At 43.4% G+C, this 26,350-nt stretch overlaps 1 protein-coding gene across 3 annotated transcripts in view; it reads left to right on the top strand.

Moving 5' to 3' along the window:
* nlgn3a (neuroligin 3a) overlaps nt 1-26,350 on the top strand; it is a 115,490-nt gene that overhangs the window by 84,816 nt on the left and 4,324 nt on the right. For all 3 annotated transcript variants that reach the window (XM_071457955.1, XM_071457956.1, XM_071457954.1), the window contains one exon: nt 19,529-20,318. In XM_071457955.1, the coding sequence (XP_071314056.1) occupies nt 19,529-20,318 (790 nt within the window). The remainder of the gene's footprint in view (nt 1-19,528; nt 20,319-26,350) is intronic.

Raw genomic sequence — 26,350 nt, 5'->3', positions numbered from 1 at the left:
TTTTTTTTTTATCCATGACTATGTAAGTGTTTATTCATTAGCCATTCCACACCAGGCTAGATGTGGAAGCGTGTTTTGTAAATAGCTTGTTGTTTCGGTGTTTGTCTGCCAGATGAACAACTACAGTGTAATTAGCTGAACTTTGCCCTTTGGTGATGACCACGAGCACTGTGCTTGTTGTTGCTGACAGCTCACCTCTGCGGCTAGCTAGGTCAGTCCTTCAGTGCCAGTGCATCTGTTTATCTCTGCTGTGAGAAAAGCATTCGGTGCCTCTGCATGAATAACAGACGGATACTGCGGAGCTGCTATGAAGCCACGCTATGCTTGAGAGCACTGTCTCATTCCTCAACAATTTCACAGGTTTGCATAACATGTGATTTATAAACATCTTCTGCAGCAGGAAGGGAACATTACCAGGTGTTTCAAACTGTTTCACATGATGTTTTTTGAAACTTCTAAGTTATTTTTGAAATAGGAAATGCATGACTTTGCTCACTTAATTTTGGTGTAACCGCTTCATCTGCACAGAGAGGAAAAAGACTTGTTTACTGCATGATTATAGGCATCCAGGAATATATCGTTCTGTTTACATAGAGCCGGCTTGCCACAGTCTCTGCTTACAGACAGAATGATTTGGAAGGAAAATTGTTTTTTTCAATGTGTGATAAGAAGTGTCGCATAGGAAAAACATCAGTCCAATTACTTTGCTGTAGGACTAAGCTGATGTTATTTGCTTGCTTAGAGCCTTTAACAATATGATACAAAGCATGGAATTTATGTATGCCATCTGGATCCCTATCAGAAACATAATGCAATTTAAGTGCATATTTTAAATGTCCACTGTGTGTGTGCATGTGACAATATGTGCACATGTAGTCACAAGCTACAGTCTGCCTACCAAGACGTTCAGTTGTGGGCAGTGCAAATGCATTAGCTTTGGCTGTGAAATTTGCATCGTCTGAGCACAATGAAATCCCCAATGAGAGGAACTTGAGCAAACATGCTGACAAGCAGAAACCTCCACTATAAAGGGCCAACATTGTGCAATCTGACAAAAAGACTAAATCTTTAGCTCTCAGGCCTCCGAGGCGGTAATAGATTTTTAGCTTAGAGAGGTAACACAAGCTATAGATCCTTTTCAATGGTAAAAGAGAGTGACTCACCAAATCGAATGCAACTGTTAGAGAACAATATTGCCAATGTGCTGTTTCACAACTTGAGGACAATTTCCTTCTCCTGCACACGTCAACTTCCAATGTTCATATTTGGCTAATATCCGGACTGAAAGGCTGTGTGTTGCTGCAGACTGACAGACAAAACGGCAGTTTGACTTGGACCTGAATAGAAAGTAGCATCTGTGTGTTATTATCACAGATGCAAGGCTTCTGCAACTAGCTTATACAACATGCCATCCAACTACCCTGTGACAGCGAATCATTCACACCTTTTTCCAGACTAGCTAAAGTGAAGGCGGTGTGAGAAGCTGTCTGACATTGAGAGGTGTTGGATTTGAAATGGAAAAATAATGCACATGTGCAACGTCGGGGTTACTGTTGGAGGTTTGTGCACTGTTTATCCTAGTCAGATAGAAAATTCTACTATGATCTGCTTGCCCAAAATTGCCCAGCTTGTACAGCGTTAAAAATATTACAAGATTAGTCCAGAGTGGCTGACCTTAGAGATACAACACTTGGCGCAGCCACTTAACAGAAAAAGCCCTCCTGGGGCACCTTAAAACCCTCCTGTGTAGGACTTAAATGTTTCTGACTGTAGCAACTACAGAATCTGGACTAGAGACATCAGGGCTGCAGCTACTGAGGTCACTGAAGTCATGTTCTTATTGTATGTATTTTTTGGGGAATATTTGGTGTTTGTGAGATGAGGGAAGTTTGACATATGAATTATGGCTATTTTATAAAGTTATTCCATTAAAATAAAAAAAAGAAAAAAAACATTCAGCCACAGTTTTATTTCTTTCAGCATGGAGAGGCTTTGAAACAGCCTGTTCTTGTTGAGAAATCAAATATTAATTCTTTTTTTTCTTTTTTTTTTATAGGACCATAACCTTCCAGAAAGAATGTTATGATTTTGTAACAATTATTGTGAAATGTGATGAATGTTTGAGAATGTTTGGGGAAAGTTGTTTTAGTTTGAGTTAGTTGAGTTTATAAGCAGAGTATTTTCATTGACAGACAAAAAACAAACAAATGCTTTTACCGTCACCACAATCATATTTAGACATGTCGTGATTACAGAGGAAGTATGCTCATGGGTCAACACACAAGAGTTTCATTTCAAACCAAAACAGACTGATGTGACTCAGACTGATGCAGTGATCAAGAAACAATAGCAAGGGTTTTGGCTCGAAAATTGCTCATACCCCCTGAACAGCTGGAAGGCTTTTATTGTGAAGCAGCTGCAGGAAGTGCTGAAAGTTTTTGCTGAGAAAGCACAGCAATGAAGCAGATCAGAAACCTTCTATCTTTTTAGGCTTCTGTCTGTTAGATGAAGCATAAGAGGAGAAATGAGTAAAACAAAACTCCCAGTGCGACACCTACGTTATCCACGAGCTAACAAATGCAGATCAAAGCAAACACTAAAAGGAAAGTTTTTCCTCAAAGCTGTTCATGATGAGCAGTTTAGTATTCAACACAGTGGCAGAAGTAGCTGTGTGAATAAGGAACGGAAAAGAAATTGCAGAGTGCTCAAAACTCTAGCCTATTTTCACACCTAAGCACACCTGGCTAATTGCTGCAGAATATAAGTGGAGACTTTCCTCCCACCTGAGCTGTTGCAGACCCACGTTCAGACCTGCCCTTCATTTAAAGCAAGCTGCAGCCTCGACAGTTGACGTGACTGTTCAACAAAGGAAAAAAGAATACACACAAAAGAAATCTTAACTCTTGTAACCTGAGAAGGTGACCCGGGCTTCAGCAGACAGTCAAGACATTTAATTGAAACAAATACTGCTTTCTCTTAGCATAACATAATGCAGCATCATATTTTTTATAAAATGAAAAATGGGCATCGCTCCTGAAGCATTTCTCCTTGTTTAAGTGAAGGCTGTTTGGAGAGCATGCATCCGCCACAGTATTTCAGATGTTGACAAACCCATACGACACGCCACTAATCTTGATCGATGCCCACCACTGTGAGCACTACTCAAACTGGAGAGGATAATGAAATGTAGCGATGCAACATTTCACAAAAATCATCACAGCGATCTGCTTATTATCCATTATGAAAGACATCATGGCTTCTGCTGTTTTCCACTGCAGTGCAAAGAAGTGTTTACTCTACAAACACAGAGCAGCACAGAGTGCTCATAAGAATGTCTGCACTTGCCCAATGTGCTATTCTTAGGGTTTCCCTTAGAGCCACTATCTAATTGGACCCTTGCTTGTCCTATTGGTGAAGCTATCCTCCACACAGACTTTTTTTATGAGGCCTGTGAGTGATTGAGATTCCCTGCCTGGGTATCTGTGCCTTTTCTGCAGCATGTCCCGGGACTCTTGCTCGTCGGTGAGGGCTTCATTAGCCGGGGATGGGAGGTGGCAGCAGAGAGAGGGAGAACAGCTGTTTAGCTAACCACTTGCATTGTTAGCCAGCCTTCTCCGTATGCCTAACTGCCTAAATCCGTCCCCTAGCTGCTAATAGAATGCTCATTAGGAGAAAGGAGGGAGACTCGATGGGAAACAGCGCCACTGTGCTACATCCCTACCAGCTCTGACTACTCCTCCTCTCCCTCTGGTCTCTATTAAAGAGCTGGATAGAATAAACCATCCCTCTGTGGATCAACTACCCATCCAGCCCACCTTGACCTCTGACTCTGACCTCCTGGGGAAAAAAGGGGGTGTATGTACCTGAGTTCTCCTTGGGGACAGTCACCGGCTTCTCTGATAGCAAAACATGCTCCTCACTTGAGAGACAGAAAGAAACAAGATTACAAAATCCCAGAGGACAGATGGATGAAGCCTTATGTATCAAACCCTGAAGAAAGAAGGGGTTAGTTTGGTGCTTTTTTTTTTTTTTTTTTTTTTTCCTTGTTGGTGTCGTCGTTGTTGTTGTTGTTTGTTTCTTTTTTGTCAAATTTCCTCAGAGCGCTAACATGTAAAATTATTCAAACACTGTTGATTGTGCTGCCGTAGTTTGTCAGGAACCCAAAAGCACAAGTGTGTTTCTCTGTGTCAAAACTGATGAGGCTGGCAAGGAGGATGGAAAACTGCGACATCAGAGATGGCACTGTGAATATCTGATGGTGTTCATGGGAACAGCTACAGATCAGAGCCAAAAACACTGCACCCCCCGTCAAAGCCAAAACACATCCCTGGCTGAAAAAGAGTGGCCCATGTTTGATTAAAATTCAAACAGGAAAATATGTTACCGTGAAAGTACTTCACTGAATTAACACAGGACTGTTGCAAACATTCCCCATGCAGAAATGCAGGCAAACAAAGTGCACAGCGACATGAGGGGAGACTGACAGAAATCAATGTGTGGTAGAACTGATATGCTCCAAGCTATTTACAGTAAATGACAGCAGCTGTAGACTCCGCTGTCGTGTGGATATGTGCTCAGGAATGGTGTACACAGAGTCTGAAATATTCTCACCTGTGAATAATAATAACACACTGGTCAAATATGAAACAACATCATAATAAGACAGTGCCCCCTTGTGCAAAACAACCCTTTAAGCATTCTGAATAAAACAGAGTAGACACCTTTATAAATCTTCCGTCTTTTCAATTAAGGGTGGTGAATATAATGATAATATAATATCATATTGAGAGATGAACTGTCACAGATGCAATGATGCAAATCAATAAGCAGGAACATTTTCTGTCAAATTGGATTCTTTATGGAATTTCTGCGTCCACTCGGTGAAGTACTATGATTTGTCAGATATTTAATTTGATAAATCACAGCTATTCATGTCAGGCCACTTGATATCTAAACAGTTTGCCAGTTTAATTTGTCAACGTACTATATCACATTATATCTGAATGTGAGTGCGTAAAACTACATACTGTGATAGGGGATTTTATCCATATTGTCCATACTCCTATTTTTTACATTTAAATGAAAATAAAATGTATTAAAAAACATTAAAATAGAGTCAAGAAGTTCAAAAAGAGGTTTTGTTTTGTTTTGTTTTGTTTTGTTTTTTGTCTTTTTAACGAACTTATTTTAATCAAACGCACTAAACATGAAAAATCTGGTTTGACAAAACAATCCCAACTCAAGGTCCACTTTGTAGCTTAAAGCTAAGGCTTATAGTCTAACAGCAACTCTAATTCAATTTCTCCATGTAGCCAGTCAGCATTAATCATGGTATTAACAATCATCAACACACACACACACACACACACACGCACACATGCACACACACACACACACACACACACACACACACACTCACAGGAAGTCTTTTACCTCCTGACCACTGCTCTTCTTGTCTACACCAGTGAAAGTGACAGAGACAGCACAGACAGTCTGTGTGACTGACTGAGTTTGAATGTATGATTATATTTATGCGTCATCCTCAAATTTAAGAAGACCTTCACCTTTTCTATATAAAATCATTGTCTTATATTTAGGCCAGTGTGGTGATAGTAGATCAACATTATACCACCTGAAAATGCCAAAAAACTTTATCTTATTCTTATTAACACACAGTTGAACTTTATCTCATCAATGACTTTCAGAGGTGCACTTTGTTTTTTGTAGTTTGTTTGTGTTTGTCATTTAATTTGGTGGCGATGTAAAGTAAAGGATATTTTATATTTGAGCACTGCACAATCCAACAGCTCCACACATTTTCATTAAAACTGAAGCTAAATGTGCAAACATCTTGTTTCTAGATCTTTGCTGTATGGAAATACATAAACACACTACAATGCAGCAGACATTTTGACTGTCATCGCTGGGAAAGTGCAGGTGTTACTAATAACATTAACAATATTCTGTTCTATTCAGATGTCACAGTAAGCCATGACAGTGTGACAGTGATCCAGCAGGCACAATACCAGGACTCTGAACCCGAAGCAGCTAAATGAATTCAGCCATCATTAATTTTATTATTTACACTTCTCCTTCTGCCTCATGTCAAAATGTCTACTATGGAAAAAGTCTGTTGCAATAAATTGTACAGACCCAGTGTCAGTGCCCACCTACTCCATATGCTCTCTCTCTCTCTCTCTCTCTCTCTCTCTCTCTCTCTCTACCTACATATATATATATATATATATATATATATATATATATATATATATGTGCATGTATGTATATATGAATGTGGGGAGAAGCTTGTAATCATGATAATTTCAGATTTTCAAACTTGAGGACCATAGAAAGAACTCAAGTTAAAATTTCTAATCTTTGTGACTCACACCAGACTTGTGTGTCATTTGTTTATGTGATGATGGAAGCTGACAATGACACAATCTATAGTAATGACAATAGGCTTACCGATGCCACTCTCAATGTGTGCTGGAAAAGAATGTCTGTGGGTGAGATATGTGTCAAGTGTTGTGACGCTAGTCGCTGCTGAATATGTGTTAGCTTGACATTGAGAAAGTGGAGCGTGCCAGCATGCAGCTTAACTGATAGATGAGCACGCTCAGTGCGCCCGCACACACACACACACACATATATAAGTCATCTCCGCAGACTCACATCGATACTGCTCAAACATGTAGGTGCATGCACAAATACTGGCATGCACATTCTGAACACACAACGCTCACACAATACGCACACACACACACACACACACATACACACACACTCATGCAGCTCTGGCTATAGCAGGTCCAGACCCATGGGACTGACTGTCGTTAAAGGTTGGCCTTCGTAAACATACCCTCCCTCCCCCACCCCCAATTGCTCAGCTCACCTCAGCTCGGCACATACACACACAAACACAGTCCATGTGTACATGTAAGACCACATACTCTCCCACTCCAGGGGATTTCATGTGGCTACAGCTGTGTGCCTACTGGCACTGGCAGCCAGAGAAACAACAGAGAGGAGAGAATATAGGGGAAGATATGAGAAAGGACAGATTGCAGTGAAAAGCATGTTACCATGGAAAAGAGGACAAAAACATGAGAAAGGAAACTGTGCACTCTCTCACACAACCATAATATTATTTCTTTCCCTTTTTTTTTTTTTTTTTCTCTCCTCCACTGCCTACTGCTTGGTTTGAATGTAAAAGACTGATAATCTGAAGAGTGACCGCTGAGGCGGAAAGGCAACTATTGAATGCCTTTCTTACTTCAGTGAGGCAGTCACACAGCTCCACGAGCAGCACGAAAACTTCACCAGAATGCAGGCGTGTGTATGCGCACAAGGACCCGCACAACATAAGCAAATAGAATGACGACGGCGAGCACGGGTGCACACACATAACGCGCACAGAGACACACAAATAAATAGTGAATGAGGCTGCCAGGGCGGGGACGCACTGTTCCTCACCATAGTTCAGCTCACAGCTCTCTGCCCTTGTGCCAAGACCTCGGCCTGTCACTCTGCGTTTTCCTCCCTGCGCCACCACTCCACTGTAAGCAGCCAACACAATTTTGGGTATTGAGGTGGTGAAGAAACTGTCCACCACTACCCATTTGGCCTTTTCAGAGCTTGACAGGAAGGACCGGAGGTAAAAAATACACTACATTCTGTCCTGCCAAAATTGAAAACTGGCTGGAGTGCGGCTGTGAAAAGGGAATGTATATAGTCGTTGTTATTAGGCCGGCCGGTCTGAAATGAGGTTGACATGGCGCCAGACATTGAGATGTTTTCTGTCAGTCCGTTTTTTTTGTTTCATCTGAAATTCAATATGATGCATTAGTGTTCCAAATGGAGACTGCGCAATAGATATTAATTACTTGTCCATTACGGTTTGTGACACTATCAATCTGTTATCAGCTGGCTACACCAATGACTGAAATTAACTGTCACTTCTCAATATCAGCCAAGTCGTCTCCGTGCTTTATTGCCTTCATTACAATATTCAGTTCTTAAATGGTATCCTCATGAGATTGGACAGTAACCAAGGCGTTGGCAAACACTAATAGGAACAATGGCTGTCACGTCATGTTTATCTGCGCAAAGTGAGTAAATATCAAAGTAAATGTCAGTGTCAGTATCAAACACCTTACAAGGAACAAAAATGTGTTGTGGACTTGAGGAAACAATGGGAGTGCAGCCATATCATGATCTCCTGAGGTTCATGTATATTTGATAGGGCCTGCCAGATGTGGTCTTGGATGTGTGGATGTGTATCAGCAAGCAATCTCTCTCACTGAGCTCACAGAAATTAGATTTCATCTCGGGCCCCCAAATCTAATACACAGGCTTATATTTACTCACAGTTGCAGAGCATCATAAGCCAATATGACCCTATAGAAGGGTGGCAGAGCTGCACAAAATACAGTTAAATGAAAATGCTTTGAGCAAACTGTTCCGAAAGCCATCGAATCTTCTTAGCCGTGGAATAGTTCAGAATGTAGTTGTTTCTCCGCCACATGGGCTTAAACTCCCATTAAAACAAAACTGACCAAACTACAACTGCCAAAAGCCTCTTGAAAATAAAACCCTTTTAGGTTTTCTTAAATTCTTAAGTTCAATAGAAATTAAATTGGTGCTGAATACATCTGACAAATCTACAGTACGTCAGAAAGGAAATGGATGTCCTCAATTCCAGTGAGGAATGTGAAGTATTTTTCTAACCCATATAGAAATATCTTGGCGTTAAGAAATTGAATTCAGCTGAAATCATTTCAGAGCCTTTGCATTGAGCTCGAGAACTGCGCACATTGGAGATGAAATGGTTGCATGAGTCACCAAGTGCATTGAGATGCCTGTGTCTTCTCACAATGAATGCAAAGTCACAGTTAGAATGCCGAGTGCAATTTTCCTATGCAGAGAGCCTTTGCCTGCCTTGAATACTCTCCAGGGACAATAGCACCCACTGAGGAATTTTAAGAGTCTTCTCACTTTTTTTTTTTTTTCGTTTTCTTTCCCCTCCTCTCTTATCCTCCCATGACCTCCCATTCTTTTTCCTCCCTCCTCCCTCCCTCTCTGACACGATGAGAATAGATGTCGGCAGCTTAGTTCATCCATATGTCTGTCTGTTTGTCTTGCTAAGATATATTTTCTAGTTTGTGGAGCAGATAAATGTGTAGTCAGCACGCTTTTGTTCAGAGGAGGAAGAAATGAAGTTCCTCAGATTGATGAACCCTTTGGTCACCACATTTTTAATCTCTATTACAAAAGTCAACATCTCAGCAACTCAGTGTATTTCCTAATCACAATAAAAACATTTGAATGGATTGATTTAGATTAGTTTCGCAGCAGATCGATGCTCAGAGGCCGAATGCTGAGTTCAGAAAGGCTGCACAAATAGCTCTTAATTGTTGGGATTTCCAGTTGACTTGATTTGTTCGAGTAGAAATTCAGGGAGCCGCTGCTGCCAGTGGAAGCTTTCCAAGACTTTTTTAAGGCAGGACATGTCATAACCCAATTGTCTCAACGTCCACTTACAGTAAGTGGCTACGGTGGCTAAAGAGTCTGCCACAGTAATTGACTCAATGGGAGTTTACAGTATGAAGCATGAAGCTGTGGGGGGGTGCACATGTGGAAGCACGCGCACGCACGCACACACACACACACACACTGAATGAAGGCACAAACACAGCAGCCTTCCTCAGAGCAGGTAATTCCACTCTCAGGTCCTGGGATCACGTCCGTAGCGCCGTCCCATCCCAGACCCGAGTTTAGCTCTCAATCTTTAATGTGTGCCCAAGAATGAGGGCGAGCACGCCGCATATCCATCCTATTTTTGTCTGCTGTTTGCATGGTGTGCCGCCTTGAATTAGACCGAGCTTGTGTGGCTCCTGGCTGCAGGGCTACTGGCACAATGGGCAGAGCAGAGAACAGCGGTGTCAGACGCTGTGAGAGAGGAACACACAGAGTGACATAGGCACAGCTAGAAGAATATGTTTACACTGTTGGAGCCTGCGCCCAGCCTGGCACGTTCATGCCTGGTACAATAGTTAATCAGCTCAGATGCTGCTGCTACTGGTGTGACCACTGACCCTAAAAGGGATCAGTAATAGGGGGAGTCTTTCTAATAGGAAGAGCACTATTATTTCAAGTGGGGCGCAGGAATTACAGGCGCATCAAGGGGAGTGTTTTTTTTCTAACATCTCCTCTGGTTCTGGTTCATTAATGGTGGTTTAGATTAAAAGAGTTGTTGATGTTCTCGGTCAGAGAAAAAAGGTTGCTGCCTACTAGGTGCTCTGTGTGTGGTGCCTAATGAGCTTCCTGAATCATATGAGTGCGGGTGTGTGTGTATGTGTGTGCACGTGCTCGTGTCATTTATGTAGGTGGGTTGTATATAACATTATACGTTGCCTTTAGGCATTTTATGTGTAAGCCAGAGTAGGATTGGACTTCCCAGGAGAGACAGTTGATATTTAGAGGATGCACATGTGCAGCTAAGCGTGTGTGTGTGCGCGTGTGTGTGTGTGTGTGTGTCCGTGTCCGCGTGCGCGCCTGTGAACACCATGCACATTGTTTGCTTTTGTGTGTGAGCTCAGATGTAATCGGGCACATATCCTTTTCGGAACCAGACTCAAAGGCTTGTAAGCTAGTGATCTGCTATACTGGAAGACTGTGAAAAGGGCTAGGGTAAGCAGTAAGCTTCCACCCACCTCCTGCTTTTAGCTGGGATGTGCGTATCTATCTCAGTTTCACCTCCCATACCCCTACAGCTCACAGCTAATTTGTTTCTGTGAGACTTAGGCACTTAGACTGAGGCCTCTCTCTCCCCCTCTCTCTCTCTCTCTTTCTCTCTCTCTCTCTCTCTCTCTCTCTCTCTCTTTCTCCCTCTGTCACTCTTTCTTTCCGTCTTTGCTCTGAATCCCTCTGATTCCCCTCAGGGGGGTGTACACCCCTTGCGATAATTTGTCTGTCACAAATGTAACTGCGCCCTCTCCGTTGCTTTCCTTGGCCCAAAAATGAGTTTCAGCTATCCCATCTGGCTGTCACAGGCAAGATGTCGCCAAGAATAGAAGCTTCCCATCCTTCCACATTTCATGGCTGAATTGTCATATTTGTGTGTGACTTATATCTTTGACCCTCCCATGCTAGATGTATTTTACATCTGATTTGTACTTATGGAGCTTCGCTTGCTTGAAGCAAGTGCACTCTTTGTCTCCGGCTGTCACCGCTCACTGCATATATAAAAATGAACCGAGCTTCGGGTCTGCTATACAATGCAGATGGGGTGTAAAATATGGTATTTATATTTAGAAACCACGGAAGTCAGATGTTTTTCACTGTTACTACACAGCAGCCACTTGCACAGCTCTCCCATGAAAACCAGTTACTGTGGGAGCTAAAGGCACTAATCATTTCCTCTCAGCACACTGATCTGAAATCTATTTGTGGACACAGTAGGAGAAGAGAGGGGAAATCAGAAAACATCTTTAACAACTTGTCTCATCTAATGAGATTAGCAGAGCCGCTTACACAGTCATGACATGGAGATGCACACAGATAACCCTGTAATAACTCATTATTCTTCCCATTTCCATGTTGACGCCTAGTCAAGGCTCGCTGACAGCGTGCGTTGTTGTTGTGCGTACACAGCTATCCGGCCAATTTAGGCACTGCAGCAGTGTGGAGTGAGCTGGGCGAAATCTGCCTTGAATGCCAAAGCACAAAGAGAGCTAGCAATAGAGGGACACAGAGATAGCATTCTCTGCTTTTCAGAGGCTGCAGCATTAGTGACACATGCATGAGTGCAAATGGAAAAATTCACCGTGCAGGCTCACTGTTTCTCTTGCTTTGGCAGGGAGGCTGCGATGGGAGAGAAGGACAGAAATCAATTCAGTGTGTTCACATGAATGCACGTATAGTCACGGCAATGCACAGATAATGTTCCAAAAACTACAGGAGACAACTGAATGAATCGTAAGTGCAGTATAGGGGAGGTAAGATCAACCATAATAGAAAATTTTTGAGTGATTTCTTCCTTCCTTTGTTGAAACCTTCCTGTCTCGGACTGGAACTTTCTTTGATAACAATGGGCCTCATGCAAGAAGCAGCTGTCCAAACAGATTTCTTCTTAAGAGGAATTAGAGGATTTGTGGTGTTCACCAATTGTCTAGTATTTAGAGTTTTCGATTATATGCAAACAAGATTCACCAGCGGTCCAGGCCTGTGGTACGAGCCATGAGCAGACAGAGCGCAGGGAGAAAGCACACTCGCTTGATTACTCTGAATGAATTTGGAGTTAAATAGGAAATTTATTGAAATTAATTAATTAAAAATGCAAAATGAATATTCTGTTCACCACATCAGCATCATCATGACTTTGCCAATTTACTCAGACATATTTCAGATTTGAGAACTTTTACTGACATATTTTATCAGAGCAGCTTATATGTTTCAGTACCCACTGTAGGCTGTAATATTCTCTAGTCTAATATCTCAGAGATTGTCATCCCTTTCACCGCCTTGCATATTAGCATCTTACTTAAAGATGCCTGAATTATTTCCTATTTATTTCTGTCACTGCACAGCACAGCTCCAACGACACACCACTGACAGATGCACTAATAACATTTGCTAATTGTTTTGGGTCCTCTAATATGACTAGTGGCTCTGCTAAATTGTGATTGGCAATTTTAGGGGTGTTGATTATGCTAATGATCAAATCTCATGAACAAGCACCTCCACTTGAACAGCCGGTATTCATTAGTCTGAAAGGAGCCGTTCGCAACAAGTTAGTGCAGTTATGAGAGTTTGGTGAATTTGACTTGGAACGTTCATATTAACAATGTCTTTATTCTGAGATATGGCATGAATTGTATTTTCTTTTATAGAATTTTCAAAGAACATAAAGCAAGGCTTTCTCAGGCACCAAATGTCAGCTACACAAAAAAGAACCTACCCTTTGGTTCTTTCATCCATCAAACACTCGTCAACACACTTTTCCATCAATGGCAAAGTACTTAAAAGCTGCCCTAACCTTCACTTAGGTGTCATAAGTTGGTTTTTAGTCAGTGGGTACATGCCTATTTATGCATGTGCTTCTGTCTGTGGGCACCATCACTGGATCACGGATTTTCAAAGAAATAGCAGCGTTATCCTGCTAAGACTACCAGATGAAAATTGCAGTATTAGACAATAGAGCACAGAAGCACCAAAACCTTAAGACACAGTGAAGTATTTGATATTTCAGTTTAATCTGCTTCACTACAAATGACAACACTCACTAATCTGAAAGGTCCTGATGTCGTAAACCCAGCCCATGCCCAATCCTAGGCTGAAATAGAACTGGAGAATTAGTCCACAACATACTGTTTGACTCAGGTGTGCTGTGCATGCGTGTGATTAGCAGCCGGATTGATGATTTGACAGAGGAGCGGTGGCCCCCATTGTGCTGTGCGTGCAGACAGAGGGAAGCCAGGGTGCATGTGATGATGAGGCCTGGAGTGTGTGGTATTGACCAGTGGATGTCACGTCGTGATTAGTAGGAGATATCACATTCGCCGGGCTCAGATGCACATCGATCCTGGACCCTGGGTACAGCCTGTCAATGGGGTCATTTTTATCCTCCTCTCACCTCCTCCGCTTTTGCCTCCTGCTATTTCCCATTTCCTGTCCTCTCCTTCACTCATGCCTTCATCTTTCCTCTGCCTTCCTCTTGTCTCTCCTCCTCTTTCCATCCTTTTTTTTTGTCCTCCTTCCCCCTCTCCTCTGTGCCTCATCTGTTCTGCTTCCCTCTCTCTTCCCTCCATCCACCCTCATGGATCAACCTCTTTATCTGGCCTAAGCCACAGCCTGCAGGCAAGCAGGCAGTCTCTACAGAGGCTGGAGTAGAAGACCAAAAGCTTCAAACAACATTATATAGGGCTGGCATGAAGCATGTCTCACACTGATAGATGAAAACACTGACCCCTCAGACACTGTTTCTATATGGACATGATGAAACATGAGGAGGGCAGTCCTTCTGTTTCAAAGCCCACTGCTCTTTACTTGAATATTGCTACAGGACCTCCTGGGATGCAAGACAGACTAAAGGTTTGTAGAAATTAGGAAACGCTGCTCTTTTGTGTTCTGATCCATGCAAAACAAAGCAGTGGGTTTCTGGGAGGAAGATGCATGTTCTTTGGCGGCTATCCTGTTGGATCATCTGTTATGAAATCAGCCCAGAGTAAATCTGCTTTAGAGGAAACATGAGAAGCCAGGTAACAAGAATAACTGCAGCCATGAAAGAGTAAGAAAACAAATCATGCATGCAATGAACTATAAGTAGCATGTCTTATTTGGGCTGTTTCATGTCATGTTTCATTTTTAATGTTTAAGCAAACAAGCACTGCACATAACTTTACTTTGATTATATACATATACACACACCAGGATGCTTTTGTGCTTTAACTTACAGCATCTCGCTGTAGCCTGTGGGAATCCAGGAAGTGTATTCAATGACACTACTTGTGTCTGAGAAATCTGCATCTTACCCTTTTCCTGATTCCGTCAGCGTTTTGAAGTTGACAAGTTCAATGTTGGGGGGAAATTTTAATGGAACAGAAAAACAATGTAGGTGTTGTTTCAGGGCTGCCAGACCAATGTGAAATTATCCATGGACTAATGCATGATCAGACCAGAGGCACTTGTGTTTAAGTGGATGCAGCCTGTGGTACTGTAGGCTGTAGCCATGGAGACAGCAGCTTTAACCCTGTGTTACGTGACTGCAAGTGGCCAAGAATGCAAAATTAGGCAAATGTTATAAGTATTCGTCTCTTTGGCTGGCTTTAACTATTTCAGATGGGATTAAACTACTTCTTCTTATGTCTTTATCATTTACAAAAACAGTAACGCTGTGGATTCCCGCAAGTAGATGAGTGGTGAGAAAAAAGCAGCACTGAGAGAGAGAAAGAAAAAAAGAGCCTGACTGAAATGCAGCAAGAGAGGCAGCGCAACATTTATTGAGTGTGTCCAACTGAGCCCTAGCCTAGTTTGACTGTAGAGAGAGAGAAATGTTTGCAACAGAGGGGGCTCTGCATAGTCCACGGGTCTGTGGAGATTTGCTTACAGTGAAGAGATGGTGGAGGTAAGATGGCTCAGAGGATTCAGGCTCCGCTGAACGCAGGCTTATGTCTAATAATCAGCAGGGAGGGACTCACCATGGTCCCTCAGAAAAAGAGACAGGGAGAGTGTGATAGAGAGAGAGACAGAAAAACAGAGCAGAGGAAAGATTGAAGGCGGGGAAGAAGCAAGTACAAGATCTAGAAGGAGTTGTGGGAGAGAAAAAAAAGGACAGAGAAAAAGACATGTCCCTGTGGCCGCGTTACTTCTCTCTCGCGATGGCTTTTATGCATATGAGAAGAATTTAGATAAGATTTTGCTGCTTTACATATTTTCACCCCTATTAGCTCTTAAAGTCATGTGGAATATTGCTAAGAAAATGAATTACTAACCTACAAAATGAGACTCGGCCAATCCAAACTTTCAAGGTCATCTGATTAGACGTCTCATTAACATTGTATTCGTTAATTTTTTCTTCTTTTTTTAAAAAAAATTAGGATGACATTGTTAAGGTTGTAGTGGTTTTGCGGGATGCATTTTACAGTCACATATATATCAGGGTCAGACTGATAAAACTCACTGCTGATGCTTGAGTGATTTTTGCCAGCTGTTCCAGATTACAAAGTACAGTCATTTATGGCGCTTACTGGCATCATCGCCAACAGAACATCCTTGTCCATTAATACAGACTGAAGACTCACACATGCCCATGTTTGCCACGTAATACATCAGCAGTGATCCAAAGCGCAGCCACGTCATGTTACTCTCTCTCCAGTGATGCAGCATTGGCTTGTTAATGTTTCATCCACATTGCTGTTGCCAAAACACGGCTTAAACTTTGAGTGCGTTTGTTGAGCCTATGGGTGTGTGTGTGTATGTGTGTGTGAATTACTCTCTAACCCATACAGTGGTCATCAAAACTCCAAGGTCAAGCTCCCCCCTCCCCAATCAACGGTTAATTATCTCCACAAGGCACTCCACCAGTCCACAGTCCAGGGCCTGAACCGTTTGCCCATTTAACAGGTGTCTAGTGAGGGGGCAGCACAGTCGAGGTCGGCAAACAGCAGCACAGAGGCGGCTGCAGAGCGGCGCGACAGCACTTTAGCAGGGGCCCAATGAGTGATTACCTCGGAGCTCCAGTCATAATTCAGCGTGACCTCAATCTGCCAGCAACGCTATGGTTTGATGGATCTGCTCACAGTTCTGGTGTCGGATTCTCGCATGTCAAACGCAGGCTGATAATGATAGGGCTATCTGTTGCTTTTACAAAGTAAAACATGCTAGATATGAATGTGACACACATGTTGATGGCATTGCATCATGCTCTTCCTCTTTAATTCATCTGGATAGTGAGTGAGGAAATGTTCACTTCGTAGTTGTCAGAGTAGATACTGAAGAGAAAACAGTGTCACAAATGGTTAACCCCCATCACGATGATGCCTGTCGTCTGCCCATCTATTCATCATTGCTGCGGCTTATCAATCAAAGTCAACACAAATACACGTGCGCTCACTGACACACACATACACACACATATAGTCTACACCTCCCAGTGTGGATAATTAGTGGATTCCCTCAGTGGGAGATAGAGCCTGTGCTCATCTGTTCTTTTTCTGACCTTCCCCAGTGAGCTTCCTTCCACAGTGGGGATCATCACACACAGCTCTAATACATATTTATCAGTCCGGTGACAACTGGATTTATATGTTTCTCAACAAACAATAGTAAAGCCTCGGTCACTCCTCCTCCCTGTCATCAACCAAAGTGAGGAGATAAATCAAGTCGTGTCAACCTGGCTGCAGCCTCCTCAGCAGCTGGCCATCTGTGGGTTTGGGTGTACAGGCACACGCAGGAGAAGGCCTGGTTGCATTCAAGCCGCTCTCCTCAATTACGACAAACGGATTTGATATACGTATGTCTGTCAAATTGCCTTGGCAATCACAGGAACTGCTCTGCTGGCAAATGTTTTCCTAGAGCAACTTCTGATCAAAGACATTTAGAAAGTGGCTGTGCCATTGCTGGCGGCATTGGGATTCAGGACAGACTCCCTGCACCATGACTGGCTCTGTTTGCACAGCGCAATCTGAGTTGAGATGTGAAGAGAGGCAATACCACTAAAGAGTGAGGGGAGGGGAAGGGAGGGAAGAGGAGGAGGAGAAGGGAGGGATGGCAGGATTAAGCTCCAACCCCCCCCCCCCCCCCCCCCCTCGCCCTCCCCTGCACCTCCTCTCTCTGCGTCAGAGCGGCCATCTTTCATCTCACGGCCGCTCCTCTAATGCTTTCAAGTGGGTGAAACCCTCGACATCTGCTTCCGCTCCCTGGGACATTACACAGGCCACCGTCCTGCTGAGACGCACAACCACAGGACAGCTCAAAGGGGCAGCGTCAGGGCAAGGCTGATAGTCTCATCCACGTAGAATGAGGCACATGCTGCAGAAACACAGAAAAACAAACGTGGTTTCTTGCACTGAGGCGAAATCAAGAATATTCAGACATGAAATCTTCACTATCAACAGCTGCTTTCAGACCCAAAAAATCTTTGTTGAAACACAAAAATTGTGGATTATACTGGTAAATACACTCACCACAGAAACATTTCACAGTTCACTCACCCAGACACATTAATTCTACTTACTACTTGCTAACAAATAAATGTAAATAGCTCTGTAAATAAACACTTCATCTTCGCCAAGAAGAAATAAGCCCCCCGCCGCCTCTGATTAAGACTACCAAAGTGATATATCTGGCACTTAACTCTGCTGTTTACCTCATAAACACAAAGACTTCAACACAGCCACCCACACTGACGCTGAAATATCACAAACTGAGAGTGCCTGCTTGTGCGTTTCTCTGCTGGTCTTTGTGGCTTTAATGTAGAATCGTCTAATGACATTTTTTTTTTTTTTTTCTTTATGCTTGCCATTTCGGGAGCGTTTCATCCGCTGTGGTTTTCAATATTGTGAGTTCAGTGGAAACCCTCGACACTGGCAGTGATAGTGCCACGAGCAATAACACAGCATGGTCAAGTGGTCGGAGCTATGCCTCTGATTTTCTCTGAGATTGATAAAACAGCACTTGTGAATTCGAAAACCATATCAGACGGACAGATGAGTGGGGCTGTAAACGCGGAGATAGCTAGGTATCGGCGATGTGGTGAAGAAGGCCTAACCAAGACAGAGAAGATGTCATGTCACCTTCACTTTACTGTCTGTAAGGATTTTTTTCAAAAGGGGATGCATTTCAATTATTTCTGAGGAAATTATGTTTGTTATTTGGGATCCGTTCCTTGTGGTGAAAAGTCAATTTAGATTCCCTTCATATTGCACTGCAACTGAAATGTAATTTAGTTTGCGAGAGCACCCCATCAGACTTGAAGATTTGTTCACCTTGGTTTCTGAACACCCTCTTCCCCCAACCGCCCACATGCCCGCCCACCCACATACACACACACACACACCAAACACCTATGTAGATTCAAGTGGACTGTTGACTCTTAGTGCAACGCATCTATTTCCGTATATCACAAGCGGGAGACTGTGGTCTTCTGCTCAGTCTGGCCTCCTTTCGTTGTGTGTCACCTTGTTGCATTGTATTGCCGGGTGAATATGTGCAGCTCCATTTCCTGTGCAGATGTAGGGAGTAGGAGTCTAGTTTTATTTAAAGCAAACCACCCACGAACTCCTGAAGAATTTAGTGATCTTTCAGGTAAAAAAAAACAAAAAAAAAACGTTTTACTTACACAAGGCACAACTGATGCAGTGGTACGTGTGTGTGTGTGTGTGTGTGTGTGTGTGTGTGTATGTGTGTGTGTGAGTGTGTGTGACTGTAAAAAGGAGAACCCATGTGTATAATTGCAGTGTTTTAGGTTCATCCAATTTCAGATACTTTGAAAAGTACATTAACAGGAGCAGGGCACGGGGTTCATACATTCAAGAACACTTAAATTGAACTCTTTCTTCATTTCATACAGGGGAAGGAATTCATGTTTGGTGTGGTATAGTCTGCTCCACCAGTTTTGATGTATCCACTATTTGCAACAAGGCCTACAGAGCCACATTGGCAGCATCTGCTCTGCACAAACATACAGGGGCTATTACCGAGTGAGCGTATAGAGATGGATGGAAGAAGGGAAAATGACAGACAGAGAGCTCATTCTCTCCTCTGTCTAGGAGCTGTCTGTGAGACCAGGCCATCTGCACATTCATTATCACAGCCATGATTCCATTATTGTTCTGTGTGGCAACAAGGACTTGTTCTGTCTGGCCTTTGTTATTCTTATCAACTGTGTAGCTGACAGCCCCCTTTTGATCATGGCAGCAACGAAATTAACAACTATCATGTCGTATAACACATAACTGAATTATCCTCCATAATATAACTACACTCTGAACATCATCCTGTCTCTTCTTCCTCTGTCCTTGTGCAGGTCTGTTCCACAGAGCCATCATTCAGAGCGGGTCAGCCCTCTCCAGCTGGGCAGTGAACTACCAGCCGGTCAAGTATACGCGTCTCCTTGCGGAAAAGGTGGGCTGTAATGTCCTGGACACCTTAGATATGGTGGACTGTCTGAGGAAGAAGAGTTCCAGGGAGCTGGTGGAGCAGGACATACAACCAGCAAGGTACCACGTGGCCTTTGGACCCGTAATCGACGGTGATGTTATCCCGGACGACCCCGAGATCCTCATGGAGCAGGGCGAGTTCCTCAACTACGACATCATGCTGGGGGTCAACCAGGGCGAAGGGCTGCGGTTTGTGGAGAACGTGGTGGATTCAGAGGACGGCGTGTCTGGGAATGACTTTGATTTCTCCGTCTCGGACTTTGTGGACAGTCTGTACGGGTACCCAGAGGGCAAGGACACACTGAGGGAGACCATTAAGTTCATGTACACAGACTGGGCAGACAGAGACAATCCAGAGACCAGGCGCAAGACGCTGGTGGCTCTGTTCACTGATCACCAGTGGGTAGAGCCATCGGTGGTGACGGCTGATCTCCACGCTCGCTATGGCTCGCCCACCTACTTTTACGCCTTCTACCACCACTGCCAGAGCCTGATGAAGCCTGCCTGGTCAGACGCCGCCCACGGGGACGAGGTGCCCTATGTTTTTGGAATTCCTATGATTGGTCCCACTGACCTTTTCCCCTGTAACTTTTCAAAGAACGATGTCATGCTCAGTGCTGTGGTGATGACCTACTGGACCAACTTTGCCAAGACTGGGTGAGTAAAATGCTTGCTACAGCTAGCTCACCTCAGAGTACTTCAACCTGTCCACTATACAGTCCACAGAATGTAAACTCACCAACAGCGAAGCAAAGTAGGACACCTGAAAATGCCAAACATGAAATGAATAGATGAATGATGTTCAGATACGGACCTGCTGCAGGATCTTATCTGTATTACAGCTCTGACCAAACAGGATGTGGTACCAATGTAAAATTGGTCCTCGGTTTCCATCCCTAATCCCAGTTTAGATGAGACAGCTGTTTGTATCATGAGTCTAACAATAGTAGCAACACGACATATTCACACATATCACTTGCTAATCTTTTAAATGAATTAGATAACAGCACTTTCACATTAGTAAAACCAGTGATCACACAATTACAAACTTGCTAAGTTATTAATAGGAAGTAACATAGAGACGTCCTATCTCAGTCCTATTTAAAGTACTTCTGTGATACAGAAGAAGAGCAAGCAGGAAGATGGAAGCCCCACAATGGATAGTATGGGACAGAAAAGACATTTTTCAACAGAGTAATTTTTTTCAGAGGTGTTTTTTGCCTGGACTTGCTGGGTCTCATTCTGAAAACCTGAAACATATTGAATCTGAGGAAGATTAAATGTTCCTCCAGAATGTGTGCCGTGCTATTCGTGCTTGGCTGACTGTTTGGGCCCAGTATGTGTGCATGGCTGTCTGCCTTTCTGTATACTTCTGTGTGTGTGTGTGTTTGGCTGGAAATACTATCTATGCTCTATTATGCCGAGGCCCAAAAGACACAGAGGCTTATCAGGGAGGAATATCAAACTCTTGCCCTCGGCGGTATCGATTCCCTCAGCCTGGACCCAGTCGATCACTCGTGTCCTGGGTGACTCCCGCTTCCCACCATGTTCAATTTCACCCCCACCCCTCACAAAGCCTGGCCATTTTGTATGACTACTAGTAATCATTTCTAACAACCAAAATTTAATTTGACAATCCCTGTTACCAGAGAGGTATTGATCCCATCCTGAATGGGATGCAGTCTGAAATCTTGTTCTGTTTTTTATCTGTCTCTATATCATCTGCTGTCCAATCAGGTGGCATTTACATCCAGTCGTCTGGCTGATGAGCCCCAGGCCACCGCCTCTGCTAGATCCTTGAACTGCTAATGGCAGACTAGTGCAGATGGACTGATGTCGGCTGTTTTGCCTGCTCGAGGAAAGCACAGAGGTCCATCAGTGATGCTCGGACTAAACAGCTGTCTCCTCTGCCTGGCAGCCATCGTGTGTCAACACATACAAAGCTGCAATTTGTAGATACAGATGGAATTGACTACTTGTCCTTCCAAGAATATTATCAGCTGTTATGAAGAGAGAGGATGTGTTTCATTTTAATGAGAAAAGTTTGAGGCCTGAAGGAAACAATGCACAGTACTTATGTACTGAATCACTTGTCATGTCAGCAAAATTAATTCTGATGGACGATGACAGCCTTCCCATCTTACCTATAAACCACTCAGATTCAACACAGTGCCATGGGCAGTGAGCTTGCTGTAACCCTAATCTGGCCATTACCCTCGAAAGCAGCAGAGGTCGAAACAACAAATTGCACTTCATTGCTGACCCCATATCAGTTTTGTAGATCTCCACATCACTGATTGTTTGAGATTTGAAGCAGAGCGGTGGGAGGGTGGGAACTGGTTCTAGAGCCATCTAGATATCATGTTACGGGTAGTATCCACCCTATAGTGTGTTGCCTTGGCGTAACTCCAGAAAAGGGGATTATAGGCAGACCACAATTAGGCACTCAGATGGCAAAGAGCCTGGGATTAGATCCCAGGATGATAGAAAACTCAGTGTTTTCGTCCAAAGGATAATTTTATGTAAAGGAATCTACCATAAACTATTCGGGGGGGGGGGGGGGTTGAAGATGTGAGATATTTCCCATAGATACTTAAGTCTATCCTCCTCATTCAGACCACACTAGGGGATAAAGATCTCTCCTCCAACACCACCCAACACAGAACATCCTTTTAATTAAGACCCAGTTGTATTGCCTTTGCCTTCATGGCCCGTCCAACAGCCATCTTCCCTATATCTGCTAAGTAGCTCTCACTCCCTTTCCAGATGTTCATAATGAACTGACCCAGATTGCACTTCCTGCCTCTGTCTATAAATCGGTTGTAGAAACATGTGGGACATGATGTTGGGACACTTGGGCTGCATGTCAACAGTGTGTATCATAGCAGCACCCCCCCCCCCCCCCCCCCCCCCCAAAAGCTCTTCCTGTCCCTGGCTCTTATGTGCCATCTTTACAGGGCAAATCCCTGCCCATGCGCTTTTTTTTTTTCTCCATCAGTGTCAGTGAAGCATAAAAGCATACAGAGAGTTCACGCTGTCAAATCTTCTTAGTGTGTGTATGTGTGTGTGTGTGTGTGTGTGTGTGTGTGTCTGTGACTGCGATTGTAAGTATGAGTGTGTGTTTACACTATGAGGCTGTTCTTTCCTGAGAGTTAGGGATGTTTCAGAGGCGGGGGATTTACTCAGCTCAGAGTTATTTTTCTGGCTGCAACATTTGTTTTACTATTGACAGGCAAAATTGGCTTGCACTTTATTGCCACAACAACTTCTTCAGCACAGTTTCTCCAAAAGTTTTGCCAGAAGTCCATATACTGCGACTTCCACACTTTCTCAAACACGAAAGCAAGCACAGCAACACAGCTATACACACACACACACACACACACAAAAAACACTGGCAGAGCACCTCAGAAAAGACAGAATGATGAAAAGCTCAGAAAAGATCAATCATTATATATCATTAGTGCTATAAATATGTTGGTCCATCTTCCGGCTTCTTGTTTTTTTTTTTTCTGGTCCCTGCTGGCTGCTCATTTCCCCTGTTCTGTGTGTGAGCTGTGCCACATGCTGTGCTGGGCCTTGCTAGGTAGTTAAAGAGCAGAGCGCTGTCATGTGCTCAGTTTTTTGTTTTTTTTTCCTCATTCTCCTCCACTGCTCTTCCATCCTCCTCTCTCTCTCATTATTCTATACAAAAAAAGAAAGGCTGCTCATGTATTACATAGACGACATGAGCAAAAATATGCAGTATTGATTGCTTTGTCTTTAGTGACAATGGCTGCCGACCAAACAAATGCAGATAGAAGAAACTACAATGTGTCTTTGGTGAAGTTTAACAGCCAGCGCTTTGATTTACAACCCTGCCAGTTGATTTCTTTTTGTTTTCCCTCCGCTTGTCAATCGAACACCCCTCCTCTATAGAGTTAACGACAAGTATGCATCAAGTCTTTCTCCCATCTGACCTCATTCACACACTGCTTCAGCCTTTTTCTTACCCCAGCTGTCTAGTAGTTACATCACTCATCTCTGATCCCCCTCCTTGTCCTTTCTCCGGATTACTCCCCTTTCCCTTGAGCTTCCTTCGTTAGGGCCAACTCAACCTGCACCGTGAGTCTGTGAATGCTCGGCATTGCAGAATAGCACAGCCCTGAACAGCCACCTACCTACTCCATTAAATAGGCACTCACTTGATAGGAGATTTGTAGCCAATATCCTGATTTGCATTAGAGAAGGTAAGGAAGTGGTGTGGCTTGTTAAGGGGCCTGGATGCCATTGATCGGTGTCCATGGCGTGCGCTGAATGTAATGAGGAGGACATCAGGGGGGAGGAGGTGAAGAGGAAGTAGATCCGCATGTGTAGGTCCATAATTAAGTGGTTGTCAGATTAAAACTGGGATAAATTCTAATAGGCTAATATTAATGTTAAGTAATCAAAAGTAGAAATGTAGAAGTGGTAGAAAGCTGCTAATTGGTTGAAAGAGAGTGAAAGGAGGTAAGGTGCTGGAGGAGGAGGGGGGTGTTTTGTTTGCTGCCACTCAGCTAATCAAACAAATCAATAGCATCCATAATAAGGAGTGGTCCGAACGCTGTGTCCTCCAACACTTCTGCATGCCCCAAAGTCACAGCGCGTCGCCCTTCATCCTTTAGCCTGCTGAACCGAAGGCTGCCATTAAATATGAACCACGCATCACTCAGCCCTCTGCCCCAGCTTGCAGCCACATGAAGGGTAAAAGAGCACAGCCTGACAATTTGCCCACTCAGTGCTGAAGTTGCCCCCTATGTCTTGCCAAGACAAAGCAAACAGCAAACAGAATTAGATTGAGTTTATTTATTTAAAAATTTAAAGGGTGATGGGAACCTTCTATTGGAGAGAAAATTACAATTAGCTGCTTACTTTGTGTTTCCTAAGTAGATAAACAACTGCAGGGGCTGAATTTGTTACACACCAGTAACAACTAAAACAAAAAACAAATAACAAAAAAAGAACAGGATTCAACTTTGCATATTTTGCCAGCTTGGTAAAATGAGCATCAGTGGATCACTGAATTAATTCATGTACTTTGTTTTATATTGAGAAACTATACTCAGCTGAGGATTCAGAGACCTTGAGTGTAGTGAAAATAGATTCTTGTCTTCTGCCTTAGGGCACCTAAACGTGTCTTTTCAGATTTGGTGATGGCTAGGTCTATGATCATTCAAGCGCTTCAAATTACATCAGGATGAAAAGGGGAAGGAGGTACATGGGAAATGAAAAAAAGAAAGAAAATGATATTCATTCTACTCCCTTATCTACCTTTTACATCGGTGCTGGCAGACAGGGCTTGGAATGGGTAATGAGCTCAGGCCCTGCTCTGCCACATGTGTAGGTAGAGCTGAGTGTCGAGTCTGTCATGCGGGAGGCGCAGCATCTTATAGAAGAAGAGCCGCCTAACACTTTACAGAAGGCTGTTTTTCTTAATTCAGTCTGGAGTGGCTGGTCATCATCACCACACGGCATGTACGGCTTTGTGAAATGTGACATGTCTCGTGCTCAAGTGCTGCACTTGTGCGGCCCCAGAAGTCATTACACCATGATGTGTCACAAACACAAACACATGTACACAAGACCCAAGATGAAACATACACACACAAACTCCCAGTCAATCACAGACACAAACACACGGGAGCACTTAAACACGCATGGCAGGCCAAGGTTTGCAGGGGTCAGCGGGTCATCATGAGTGGAGGGAGGGACTGAGGAGGAGATGAAGCCGATGGTTTATAGTACCACAGCCATATGAACACATCAGAGGAAATCTGAAAGGCCATTAAAACGCCTGCTTTTATGGGTGTAATAATCCCTCTTCTCTGCCTGGGAGTCCAGCCACGGCTCCAATGACCATCCGGATTAAGTGGGAGGTCTGACAGGAGGCAGGCTATCAGCTAATGCAGGGGAGCTCTGAGAGCCCAACAGGACCACAAACATCACATAATGCCAGAGCTGTTCATACCAGTCACCACGAGGCGTTTGCTATAGAGCTGAACACATACAGCAAGCTCGGGAAGTGTTTGGACAACACTGTACTGTTCACCGTTTTATCACCGGACTGTCATAATATTTGAATGTGAAATGATACGATGAGAACAAGGTTCAAGCGCAGAGTGTCAGCTTTAATTTGAGGCAATTCAGGCACATCAATTCAGACTTTTTTTTTTTTATACTTGTCCCCCCACCCCTCATATCAGCCTCTGAGAAGTTTTCTGACAGGTTAAGATAATGTTCAATAAGTGTTTTCATTTTTTTCCCCCCCTTTATCTCTAATGGAAATTCTTTACTTTCTGTGACTTCTGAAGGTATTTGCCCATCAAGATCAGCAGACTGTTGATATCTTATCTTCAAGTTTCTCCTTTCTGCCTATTAAATTCTATTTTATTTTATCTGTGTCTTTGAGTATTCAACTGTGACTAGTCTCAGCTGACTTTATAGTCATTAAATTGTTTCACATACAAACTAATGAGAGCACAGAGTCAAATGAAAATATCTCTGTTCACACACTCGTGGTGTTCACTGTACAGATTACGACGTTCTGGGTAGTAAAGGTAGAACAGCTTGAAGGTTTATTTATTTAATATCTACAAAGGGTGAATACAGCATTATTATGAGCAGCAGCTCACATTTGTGTGTGTGTGTGTGTGTGTAAGACTGCGCCCCAA

The sequence above is a fragment of the Trachinotus anak genome, unplaced genomic scaffold, assembly GCF_046630095.1.
Source record: "Trachinotus anak isolate AG129_WGS33_773 ecotype Australia unplaced genomic scaffold, CSIRO_AGI_Tana_v1 ptg000021l, whole genome shotgun sequence".
Classification (NCBI taxonomy): Eukaryota; Metazoa; Chordata; class Actinopteri; order Carangiformes; family Carangidae; genus Trachinotus; species Trachinotus anak.
Note: the sequence above shows the minus strand (reverse complement) of the source record. Positions and strands in the feature narration are given on the sequence as shown.